Raw genomic sequence first — 12,544 nt, forward strand, 5'->3', positions numbered from 1 at the left:
GCCCTGCGGGGCAGCCTCCAAACCGCTGCCGCTGAACTTTTAGACCATTGGCTGAATGTTATTATTTATTGATATGTCTATTGATGTGATTTTTTTACAGAAAGGAACCCAGGGAGAGACATTTTTGTATTGTGCATCTGCCTCACACAGTCAACAGTCCGAGATATTGTGGGAAATAGACCCTCAGTCCGTAGTCATACAGTTCCTAATGTTATCTTCATGTGACACATCATGAACACAGTCTCAAAACTCAATGAGTTGACAGTCATCTTCATTATTGGTGCACCACAGATAACCAATTGGCTGATGTTTTATGCCACTTTTTCTAGTAGCTTAGAGGTGGGATTTGTTTTTAGACAGATTTATGATTTGTTACTGGATTTGTTGTGTGTGTGTGTGTGTGTTCCCCCACATCACAGTCACTGCTGCGACTCAGTCAGTCATCATAGCAGTGGCCAGGCATAAAACGGGGGTGTTCTGGTCATGCCATTTCTCAACACGTACAAGTTAAGAAAAGTACTTTACATTTCTACTCTGTATAAAGACTAGAAAAGGGTAAGGGAATGTAAGAAAGGGGACGTCACTTGTTGTTGGCTTTAAAACATTGAGTCATCTTCTTAGTCAGTCATCTGACAAAGTAAATTATAGGCTATGTGATGAATAGCCTTCATTTCGCAACCACTTTAGACTTACTATTATGGTGCAAGTCAAACATTCTTAACAATGTTTCTTAAATTGACATGCTGGGAACTGGGGCAGAAATACGCATATGTTTGAGAGCGAGAGAGTGCACGTGCGCACACACACACACACACACAGTCCTTTTGGTAGAGTCTTGTTTAGGCCAGACAATGTCTGCATTGTTTTCTGGGCTTTCACTAGCAACAGGGGATGGGCTGGAGTGTTAACCATTTCCCAATTGGGCCTCCGTGTAGTGTGTGTGTGTGTGTGTGTGTCAGGAGCAGTGTGAAACATGGAACTTGAGGGAGTAAGGGAAAGGTGTTGTGTGCCTATTCCGAGTGTATGATAATTAGCTTTGAGGAAGTGATGGAACCTGACCGTTACATCTATGTATGGAAAGACCTCCCACCTGAGGCTTTCTAACCAATGAACACTCGGCTTTCACGTTGCAGGCCCTTTTGTCACTCTGTATAAAGTGCACTGGAAGAAGACCTACAGAAACGAGTGGGAGCTGGCTTGAAATGAAGTGCCCATCCCTACATTTTGAAATAGAATAGATGTGTTCAGGAAATGCCCACAATGACTTCTCAGTCCCCAACTGTGGCTGAACGGCTTGGCCGGTCATCCTTAGAAAAGAAGTGGCCTCTTGCCCACTCTGCGTCCATCTTTATGTACGTTGTGACAAGTTAAATAAAGATATATCTCCTCCCTCTGAATCGCAGTGCACCTGGGTTGTACAGACAATAGCCCTTTGGGTTGGAAGCCCTGGTGTGAAATCCTGGCCTCCTTCACTGTTAATGAGCGCCCCCAGGGTCACAGACTGGAGACACTGCCCTCACTGTTTACGAGAGGAGATCTCTCTCTCTCTCTTTCACATTCTCTCTCTCTATCGATATTTCTCTCTCTCTCTCTTTCTTGATCTTTATCTCTCTCTGTCTCTGTCTCTCTGTCTCTCTCTCTTCTCTGTTCCTTGCTCTGAAACTCCCCTCAACTACAGTCTGTAAGCTCTGGCTAGTCTGAGCAAAGTCAGTGGTAGCGTTATCACAGATGTGTTCAATGGTGTCTGTTGTTGTGGCAGCAGTGCTTTATACCAGAGCTGTTGGTAGGAGACATGGCCTCACCCTGAGACAGGGGGCTTTGTGCCTCCTATGGGCACCCAACCAGGCCTTTGCACTGTCCACTGTCTCAGACGAGACTGTCAGGCTGACATCACAACCAACTTAGGTGCCAAATGTGAGACCAGCCGAGACGAGACGTGTGTCAATCATGGGAACTGTGACGAGAGGGCAGTAGGGGTTTGCTGTTTCACTCAGTGAAACCTAATCTAGACAAAGTCATTGTTTCTCTACGACACCGAATGTCCAGTTGTTTACGAACACCCCAACGACAGTCAGTGGCTGCTAAGCAGACGACAGAGACATTTCTAGAGAAGTAGCATCCAGATTCTGACCTGTAATAGCGGGAAGCCTATTTTCTCCACCGTTCGTTGTCATCCGATTTGCACGGAGAAATGTGGATAGCGGCTTTGAAACTCACAGGAATAGTTGACAAGTCATTGTCCTCTTTACCTCTGAGTGGTATTTTAGCGGTTATAACCCTTGTGAACTAAGGCCTCCCTGGGGAATGTGTGACGGAGATCTAGAATGTGTGACGGAGATCTAGAATGTGTGACGGAGATCTAGAATGTGTGACGGAGATCTAGAATGTGCGACGGAGATCTAGAATGTGCGACGGAGATCTAGAATGTGCGACGGAGATCTAGAATGTGCGACGGAGATCTAGAATGTGCGACGGAGATCTAGAATGTGTGTGCGTGTGTGTGTAAGCACTGACAATACTGTAAGCCTGTTCCGAGAATTGACTCATTGACCTTAGTGCAGAGTGACCTGTACACGACAGTAACTTAATGTATGAGGTTTCGGTATATGGAGAAACACACTAACCTAGGTGGTCCAGTAGGGTTTTGTGTGTGTCTGAATGACTTTGCACAATGTGATTAGTGTGCACGTGTTGTCTGTAAACTGATGCATGAACTCTCCTTCCCTGTTTCTCTTCCTTGTCCCTCTTTTTTCCCTTTCCTCTTTCCATGCCCTTCATATCCTGATTTTAGAGTGATTTCAAATGTGATTTGGCTGTTAGCTGCACACCTACCGACATGCACAGGAAGACATCTTCCCATGTTCACCCTAGTGCACGCTGCAGTCTCCTAAGTCAATGTCTTTGAACCAGCAGCAAGAAACAGCCAAGTTACTCCAGTGTTAACAACTAGCCAGCCAGTATAACAGCCATGTAACCAACCCAGGGCCAACCCATGTTCTCATATTCTCTCTGTGTAATGTGTGTGTGTATAAGGAGAGTTAAGGCACCCTAGAGAAAGAAAGCTGAGGTACTGAAAAGGAAAGGAAATAGACGTTTTAAATAAATGAATAGCCTAGCTAGTGAAAAGGGGGGGTGCATTAGGCTTAAGTGAGAACACATTCCTTTGCATTCATGTCCCTGGTAGGCTAGGATGATGATGTGTGTGTGTGTGTGTGTGTGTGTGTGTGTGTGTGTGTGTGTGTGTGTGTGTGTGTGTGTGTGCGTGTGCGTGTGTGTGTGAGCTGATATAATTGTGTGACTCGGCAACGTCCGTCTTTGCCTTTCAGGGGCCCTTCTGCTTGGAATTCCCCGGACAGTCAGATCTGAGCCTTCACCAATTTCAGTTGGTGAGAACTTTGAATTCCAAGTATCTTGCTAGCTGGTTGATGATGCCAAATAACAACTGACAAATGATGATGATGATGATGATTTAAAAAAAAAAATGAATAATAATAGTCATAATTCTAATGATAGCCTAATCATGCTATGTTGTTGTGTTTGCTGCTGATTGAGTGTGCTGTTGCTGCATTGTTGTTGACTTGCTTTTTGTTGCTCTGAAATGGGGGCTGGTGCAGATATTTTGGGGGATACTTATCACGTTTCAAGTGCCTATTGACTTTTTTACCCTGGTTCTCACACTAAATATGTACTGATGTCTTGTGCAACACATACATGCCTAGTTCTCTGACAACCCTGATTTCCAGAGATGGTTTAGAAAACTGTGAACTGTGTTTTGTAAGTAATTGGCTTGTAAACCCACTCTAGCGTTATGATAGTCGGTGTAGCCTAGCTCCGTTTGCTGACTGTGCTTTGTAGCTAACATTAGATGGTTTAGAATGTTTACTCTCGAGGTAGTATTACGCTCTCTGTCGATAGAGGATTGTATCATTTGCTTTAAAACAGTGCTAAAGTGTCTGTTGATTATAAGGAAAACTCCACCCAGAAAATATTTTGGGGTAATTTGTTTCATTAGTCCGTTGTTGACATAGTCCCAAAACTTTCAAACTATAGAAATCCTCTGCGGATGCAACATGCATCATACTGGGATGTTTTATGTATTTTGAAATGTACGTATTTTGGGACTATGTCAACAGACTAATAAAACAAATACAAAAATATACTTTTTTGGTGGTATTTTACTTTACGTCTATACTGTTTGAACATGGTATAGATTGATGATTTCAGGTCCACAAAGGTTTATGTCAGACAGTATAGTGTATTTATTCTGAGGTTTTTGGTAATTCTTTTTTCACATATTATGAGATGTCAATCGTTTTCCAGTCTTTTGCTGAAGGACTGTATTCTGTGTTCGTGTTTGAATTACCATCCGGGAGAGAGAATCTCTTTCTGTTCTCTTTTCATCTATTTCTCTTAGCAGCTGTCTTGAAGAGGATTCTCTTTATTATCGTCATCTGAATGCAGAGCCAGCGAGAAGTTAACTAGGGAGTGGAGTGTGTGAATCTCTCTCTCTCTCTCTCTCTCTCTCTCTCTCTCTCTCTCTCTCTCTCTCTCTCTCTCTCTCTCTCTCTCTCTCTCTCTCTCTCTCTCTCTCTCTCTCTCTCTCTCTCTCTCTCTCTCTCTCTCTTTTAATTGTTCTCCTGTCGTCAGGAGCCATCCACGGACCATGAATAGTCAGGGCCTGTTTCATTTCTATATTACTACTTTTTCAATTATGGTTCCCTTCTTGACGTACCCAAACGGTCAGAGTTTGAATGGAGCAGGACATAATGGCTAGCCTTCATCTGCAGAGCTGACTGTTGACTGCTGCCAGATCAGTGGGCGCTAGGCTAGATTGTGGCTCATGGTTGCACGTTTAGCCTGATGACGGGAGTGAGAGGAACTGTGGGACGTGGGTTGTCATTGAGGAGCCAAGACAAAAACAAATTGTTGTCTCCTTTGTATGGACCCAGGATTCTTTTGAGTTGCCTGCTTGAGTTGCTCCGGCTGATCAATTGCTTGATTTTCCACGCTCCATCGGGACCGTGTCGGTAATAAAAATGTTACACTTGGAAAAAACACTTTCGGAAATAACCTTTAATGTAAACACTGTTTACAGGTGGAGAGAGATATCCCTCCCTCCCCTCCCTCCCTCCCTCCCTCCCTCCCTCCCTCCCTCCCTCCCTCCCTCCCTCCCTCCCTCCAGTAAAAAGTGTCTGCCAGAACTTGTTTGATTAGGTAAGGCAGGAGCTCTGTTGGGTGTGTCTATGTCTGTGTTTCTTTGTGAGTGCGTCTTGAATATGTGTTTGTCTGCACAAGTGTGTCTGCATATGTGTTGGTGTCTGTGTCTCTCTGTCTAAGATGTAGATGTATGGTTGCCCAATCCAATTTGAGGTGTGTCTGTTTGTGTGCTACATTAGTGGTCTTAGTCAGGTCAAGTAAGGTTGTCAAGCACAGTTGCACATGACATCACAGACACCACGCCTTGTGACACACTGCAGGCGTGTGTGTGTGTGTGTGTGTGTGTGTGTGTGTGTGTGTGTGTGTGTGTGTGTGTGTGTGTGTGTGTGTGTGTGTGTGTGTGTGTGTGTGTGTGTGCTTGAGAGCAAACTAGAAAAGTGACGAGAAAGTGATGGCACTGAATTTTTTTAAGTAGTAGCTTAGCTTTGCAGTCAGATAGAAAAATGTCTCATCAAAATTTGACTTTAAATAATGGTACAGTGTGCAAACAGATACGTTAATTTGGCATAATGGTCTTCAGGAACCTGGTGAAACATCCCACTGCGAATTTTCCAAATAATGATCATTAACATTAAGCCCTTTTTCTATATCCCCCTGCTTGTCCAACCCTCCCTCCCTCCCTCCTCCTCTGCCCAAGTCCCGCATCTGATTCTGTGGCTGGGCTGCTGTGAGCGATGGAGAGGGGGCCGTGTACTGTAGTAGTTCTTGAGGGCGTTTCACAGGGAAACTCGTTTTGACAGAACTCCAGGTGTCTCATTGTTGGAGCTGCTATGGTTCAACAGATTTACCAATTAGTATTGGGCTGAGGGCATGGTTGGGCGGGAAGGGGGAAACGGGGGTATGGAAGAATTGAAATGGGGAGGTGTTGTTCCGGGTTGGGTAGAGTGATGGAATGAAATGGGGGGGGGGGTTCTTCTGAAGGGTCTTGTGGCTGTAGAGGGAGAGGGACGCTGGGTAAGTCGATACGTGACCTCCTTTTCTCAGCTGAGGAATGGAATGACTGGTTCCAAGGAGGAGGAGAAATAGGAGGAGGGGTGATGGGAAGGCAGCAAAGGAGGGAAACATATTACATGAAGATTTAGGCTATAACTTTACAAGTAGCCTATAGTCCAGCCCTGATGCCTCCAACAAAGCATGAAAAGTTGTATTTTCTTGCTCTGTCAGTTATTGCTAATGTTACTGCAAAATTGAGACAATTGAATTTACCCTATCTCAAGTGGGCATCAGCACACAAAATTGATTGACTCAGGGGATAAAATCTCAATCTTTGGAGGGTGTTTTTACACACATCTGTTCGCCAAACCAATGATTTGTTTTTGTTGAAATCCTTCCTCCCTCTGTTCTCACTTTCTTACCAGACTGAATTGTGTGGGATTATACACAGCGTTATTACTTTGTGAAACTCTTTGTTTTTCCTTTAGAAATGCCTACTCCAGGAAATTTTGACATGAGAGAGTAGGGTTAAGTAATTTAGAGAATATCCTCAGGGTCGCCTGTAGAATTTGGAGCAGTGTTTGCCTCCAAAGTACAGTATGTGTTTGTGTGTGCGTCATGACTCGTGTTAGCGCTCGCTCTATGAAATCACTGCCCGTGCTTACTTGGTCAGAAGGTTAAAGGAAAAGAAAATGTAAATAACAAAAATGATGATCCCTCTAGAATTAAAGTCTTAAAGATTTCTCATTAAAGGAGAATTGTGTTTTTGTTTTTTTACAGCAAAATCTCTATTCTTGATGTAAATGACATGTTATAGAAGGGTCCAGACACTTTTTTGCAATTTCACTTGTTTTTGAGAAACTTGCATGACATTGTGTCATTTTGAACTTTATTCGCAACGTTATATTCCATTTTGTTTCGACTCGAGTGACCATTCTAGCAGCAGGCTAGAGTAAACGTCTCGAGTCGCACAAAATGGAATATAACATTGCGGATAAAGTTCGTAATGACCCAATTTCATGCGTGTAACATCTAAAGACCTGAATCACTATACTGAGAGATTTGCTGTTTCTAAAAGGACATATTTGGGTGTTTTTGGAGCATTTATTCATGTTTTTTCAGAGTCCCCCGTACTGCACAACAGGAATGAGTTTCTCAAAAACAAGTGAAAACGCTAAATAAGTGTCTTGACCCTTCTAGCTATAACATGCCATTTACATAAACAATAGAGATTTGGTTGTAAAAAAGTAAACTTCTCCTTTTAAGGACTATGTATTGCTGTATCTGGCTGAAAGATGTCCAAAGGTCAGGGTCAAATAGCAGTGCACCCAAAGGAAGCTGGATGTACAACTCTAAAATTCGACTCTAAAAGTATATAGTGCTACTGTCTGCTGTCCTCTTGAATCACATTCACTGGCTAGACTGGTACAGCATCCCTTGTGTTGAAGCACCCATCCCCTGCCTGCTTCTTTGCCTGACTGCAGTGGCCACACTTTGTTTGGGGTGAGAGATTTTGGGTGGGATGTTTTGAGAGGGGTAGTGCGGGCTGGGGGTCTATGGAGAGGCGATGAACCCCACAGCCCCAAATAACAATTTATTGCTACGGTTGAATGCACTGTGGCAGTCAAAGTTTAAAATCTTCTCTCTCTCTCTCTCTCTCTCTCTCTCGCTCTCTCTCTCTCTGTGTGTGTGTGTGTGTGTGTGTGTGTGTGTGTGTGTGTGTGTGTGTGTGTGTGTGTGTGTGTGTGTGTGTGTGTGTGTGTGTGTGTGTGTGTGTGTGTGTGTGTGTGTGTGTGTGTGTGTGTGTGTGTGTGTGTGTGTGTGTGTGTGTGTGTGTGTGTGTGTGTGTGTGTTGGCCAGTGGAATGCTGACTGTTTCCAGGGAGCACTTAAGCTGCCCTGAATTAGGTTTAGTTTCCCTGCTCGTACGGCGTGAGAGCGGGTCAGGGGGATTAGTTGAGAACACTCGGTATCTGATTTCTGAATAGTTTTCTATTGTCCTCAGTGGGTTTTTCAACCTGAGTGAGACTAACCTCCAATTTATTTTATTTTATTCTTCTCAGCAGTTTCAGTGAAGACATCGCTGAACTTTCTTTATTTGTTTGGCTGTGTTTTTATTTTCCACAGTCAGTGTAGTCAATGATCCCTGAGTGCCAAGCCCTTCTTTAGTCTCCTGAATCCTCAAAAAAGCAATGACAGACTATTTAGAATATTTTGTGGAAATTTGTGACAGTTCACACCAAGGCAGGTGATTGTATTTGCATGCTCTTGCATACCTCTGCAAGTATGCACGTTTCTTATTTATTTATTTTTCTCAGCCCTCCAAGAATCACCTCTGACTAAAAGGCTTATTAAAGTGCCACTTAAATCTACCTGAGCATACCACAAGTGCACTAAGTAAGGGGACATTCTTAAATCATAATTACCATACATGTCAGGGAAACACTGGCCAATTTCATTCAAGTATGGGTATGTTGTTAAGGAAAATCAATTATTATTGTCGCACTGGTCGGCGCTACAATAGTATGGCGTTGGTTGAAACTCAATATTAAATTCAAATTTCCTTACCATCATATCATATTTTTTAAATATATTTTTTAAACTTTTATTTAACTAGGCAAGTCAAGAACAAATTCTTATTTTACAATGATGGCCTACCCCGGCCAAACCCTCCCCTAACCCTGACGACCCTGGGCAAATTGTGCGCCGCTCTATGGGACTCCCGATCACGGCCGGTTGTGATACAGTAGTAGTGATGCCTCTAGCACTGAGATGCAGTGCCTTAGACCGCTGCGCCACTCTGGAGCCCTTTAATATATGACACTAATGTCGATGAAAATTCTCAAATCACCTCGATTGGAGGTAACTCCCTGGCTCTCATTATTAGCCGTCACCGCAACCATATACCAGATTTTGAATAGGGTCGTTAGCATTAGGGGAAAACATTTTTTTTTTGCCCCTGCCAAGCTCAATATCTAGGCGTTGGATAGGAACTAGACTAAAGTGTCCATAAAGTGACCATTAGACTTGCCACCTTTTCGGACTGAATACGTTTGTATGGGCAACAGTTTTGATTAAATGCATACTTTATCACTCTCACGTGCCAATGACGTGCTACCTTTTTTGTAGCATTTCTGACAATGCTAATACACCAGGTCAAGCAATTCGGTGGCTCGGCAACAACACAGCTGCACCAGGATACCAGTCATAAGAAGTATAAGAACAAACACAGGCTACAGTAGATAGCTAGCGATATGGTGGTATTCAAGCTGAGCTTAATCAACAAATACAAACAGATATTTTGAGTAGCTAGCTAGCTAACATTAGCTTACTTGTCTAGCTGACACCAGTCAGCTGAACGCTAGCTAGCTAATGAACAAGCAAAGAAAGATAACGTAAACTCACTCACTTTTGTACATCGCCTTGGTCCGTACAATTTACCTTATTTTAGCGCCCAAAAAACGTAATACTTCCAGATCAACTGTAATGTCAATACCATTGTAAAACACAATTTCTCCCCTTTCCAACAGAATTCATTCCGAGACCTCCACGCTGCCCGTTTCTGCATGATTCAAGAAGGCAATGAGCTCCGTCGGGTCTTTAAAAAAATGGCGGGTGGGGAAGCGAAACTAATGCGTGGTAGTGAGAAGGAGAGGAGATGTATGGGAAACTGCTTTTTTTCACTTGATCTGTCCAACTTATCACCTTATCGCCTCTAAAATGTAAATAAAACACTCTAAAGAGTTTATATAATGTATCATTACCTACCTATTTGAAAGTATGTGTCGAATTTGAATCTGGTTTTTAGGGCGGTGCTAAAGTGATTTTCAGAAGTAAACAGCGGCTTTGAGAATCATGATCGCTTGCAGTGATGACGCAAAAAATGACTAGGTATCCCCCCTTACCCACGTCACTGTCCATTTCTTGTTTTTAAACGATGAGAGAAGTGCTACACCTGGTGGAGAGAGATTGTAAGACAGAAATAGTTGCTTTATGCGTGCTGTACGTTACGGCATGACACGTCACAATGTAACGGAGGGTCAGTTTTTTCAACTTTTCTCCAATACTATAGAGCCATTATCATGTCGATCAACGCATGAATAGAAACGTAATTCACACCCCAGATTTTGAACTCAACACAGTCGCTACAGTCCCATTAGTTTTCTTTGCAGCCTCGTTTGAATGTCGCGGTTGCGCACATTTGTACGGGATGGGGTGAGTTTACGTTAGCTAGCTATTTTTGGTTATGGAAGATTTATATACAAAAACAGCTGACAACAGCTGACCTTGACACAGAAGCTAGCTAACGTTAGCTAGCTCATATCCAAATGGGAGTCCTACATTTTCCCACAAAACATAGCTAGCTAGTACATTAGTTCAAAACCAACACCAAACTTTGGACAAATTGTGACACTGCTACCGTACAATGGATGCGATTGGCTTTTGCAACACTAGCTAGCTAGCTAATCCATACTCCAGGTTTCAGTAAGGGTTAGCCACATTTCACTCTCAGACAGGACAGAACTCAAACTGTAACGTTAGCTGAGAAAACAAATTGCTAGCTAACGTTACATGTAAACAGTGCCCCGGTTGTGCACTGACTGCAGTGTGCAAATACATGCTTGCTAGCATCAGAAAAACTCACCAGTTTCTAACATCCATAATAAATTCCAGTACGCTCCATCTCCTGTTACATTAATATGGATGCAACCATGGTTACGGATAATCCGGAATTAATCCTGAATAGTGATTAGTGAGAGGCACAAATATCATACCCCCAAGACATGCTAACTTCTCAACATTACTATAACAGGGGAGGTTAGCATTTTTTTCTGGGGGTATGATATTTGTGCATCTAACTTTCTCACTCATCATTATTCACGATTCAGTCAGGATTATCTGTAATCATGGTAGTATCCACATTCATGTAGAAGTGTATAGAAACTTAACTTGTATAGTGTATAGAAACTTATTTACAATAAAAGTGACTCCAAAATGAGACAATACATTATTTACCATCATCCTGACTGGTTGCATCACTGCCTGGTATGGCAACTGCTCGGCCTCCGACCGCAAGGCACTACAGAGGGTAATGCGAACGGCCCAGTACATCACTGGGGCCAAGCTTCCTGCCATCCAGGACCTCTATACCAGGCGGTGTCAGAGGAAGGCCCTAAAAATTGTCAAATACTCCAGCCACCCTAGTCATAGACTGTTCTCTCTGCTACCGCACGGCAAGCGATACCGGAGCGCCAAGTCTAGGTTCAAGACGATTCTAAACAGCTTCTACCCCCAAGTCATAAGACTCCTGAACACAATGGCTACCCAGACTATTTGCATTGCCCCCTCTCTTTTACACCGCTGCTACTCTGTTATCGTCTATGCATAGTCACTTTAATAACTCTACCTACATGTACATATTATCTCAACTAACCGGTGCCCCCGCACATTGACTCTGTACTGGTACCCCCCTGTATATAGTCTCACTATTGTTATTTTACTGTTACTTGTTACTTTTATTTCTTATTCTTATCCGTATTTTTTTTTTTAACTGCATTGTTGGTTAGGGGCTCCTAAGTAAGCATTTTACTGTAAGGTCTGTTGTATTCGGCGCATGTGACTAATAACATTTGATTTGATTTGATTTCCAATCTAGGTCCAAAAGGCTCCTTAACAGCTTCTACCCCGAAGCCATAAGACTGCTGAACAATTAATCAAATAGCCACTCGCTGTTTATTATCTATGCATAGTCACTTTACCTCGGCTAACCTGTATCCTCGCACATTGACTCATTACCGGTACTCCCTGTATATAGCCTCATTATTGTTTATATATAATTATATATATATATACAGTTGAAGTCGGAAGTTTACATACACTTATGTTGGAGTCATTACAACTCGTTTTTCAACCACTCCACAAATTTCTTGTTAACAAACTATAGTTTTGTCAAGTTGGTTAGGACATCTACTTTGTGCATGACACAAGTAATTTTTCCAAAATTTGTTTACAGACAGATTATTATTATTATTTCACTGTATCACAATTCCAGTGGGTCAGAAGTTTACATACACAAAGTTGACTGTGCCTTTAAACAGTTTGGAAAATTCCAGAAAATTATGACATGGCTTTAGAAGCTGGATGTATTTCAAGGCCTACCTTCAAACTCAGTGCCTCTTTGCTTGACGTCATGGGAAAATCAAAAGAAATCAGCAGAGACCTCAGAAAAAAAATTGTAGACCTCCACAAGTCTGGTTCATCCTTGGGAGCAATTTCCAAATGCCTGAAGGTACCACGTTCATCTGTACAAACAATAGTAAGCAAGTATAAACACCATGGGACCACGCAGCCATCATACCGCTCAGGAAGGAGACGCGTTCTGTCTCCTAAAGATG

The 12,544-nt window shown here is 42.7% G+C and overlaps 1 protein-coding gene across 15 annotated transcripts in view; it reads left to right on the forward strand.

Annotated features, from left to right (window-relative positions):
- Nucleotides 1-12,544, forward strand: part of LOC120046309 (transcription factor 7-like 2) — a 107,512-nt gene that overhangs the window by 38,857 nt on the left and 56,111 nt on the right. For 8 of the 15 annotated variants that reach the window (XM_038991419.1, XM_038991417.1, XM_038991424.1 and 5 more), the window contains exon 5: nt 3,327-3,386. The exons of the other annotated variants lie outside the window; for them this stretch is intronic. In XM_038991419.1, coding sequence (XP_038847347.1) covers nt 3,327-3,386 — 60 coding nt within the window. The remainder of the gene's footprint in view (nt 1-3,326; nt 3,387-12,544) is intronic. 15 annotated transcript variants of the gene reach the window in all.

The sequence above is a fragment of the Salvelinus namaycush genome, chromosome 4 (assembly GCF_016432855.1).
Source record: "Salvelinus namaycush isolate Seneca chromosome 4, SaNama_1.0, whole genome shotgun sequence".
In the NCBI taxonomy this organism is placed as follows: Eukaryota; Metazoa; Chordata; class Actinopteri; order Salmoniformes; family Salmonidae; genus Salvelinus; species Salvelinus namaycush.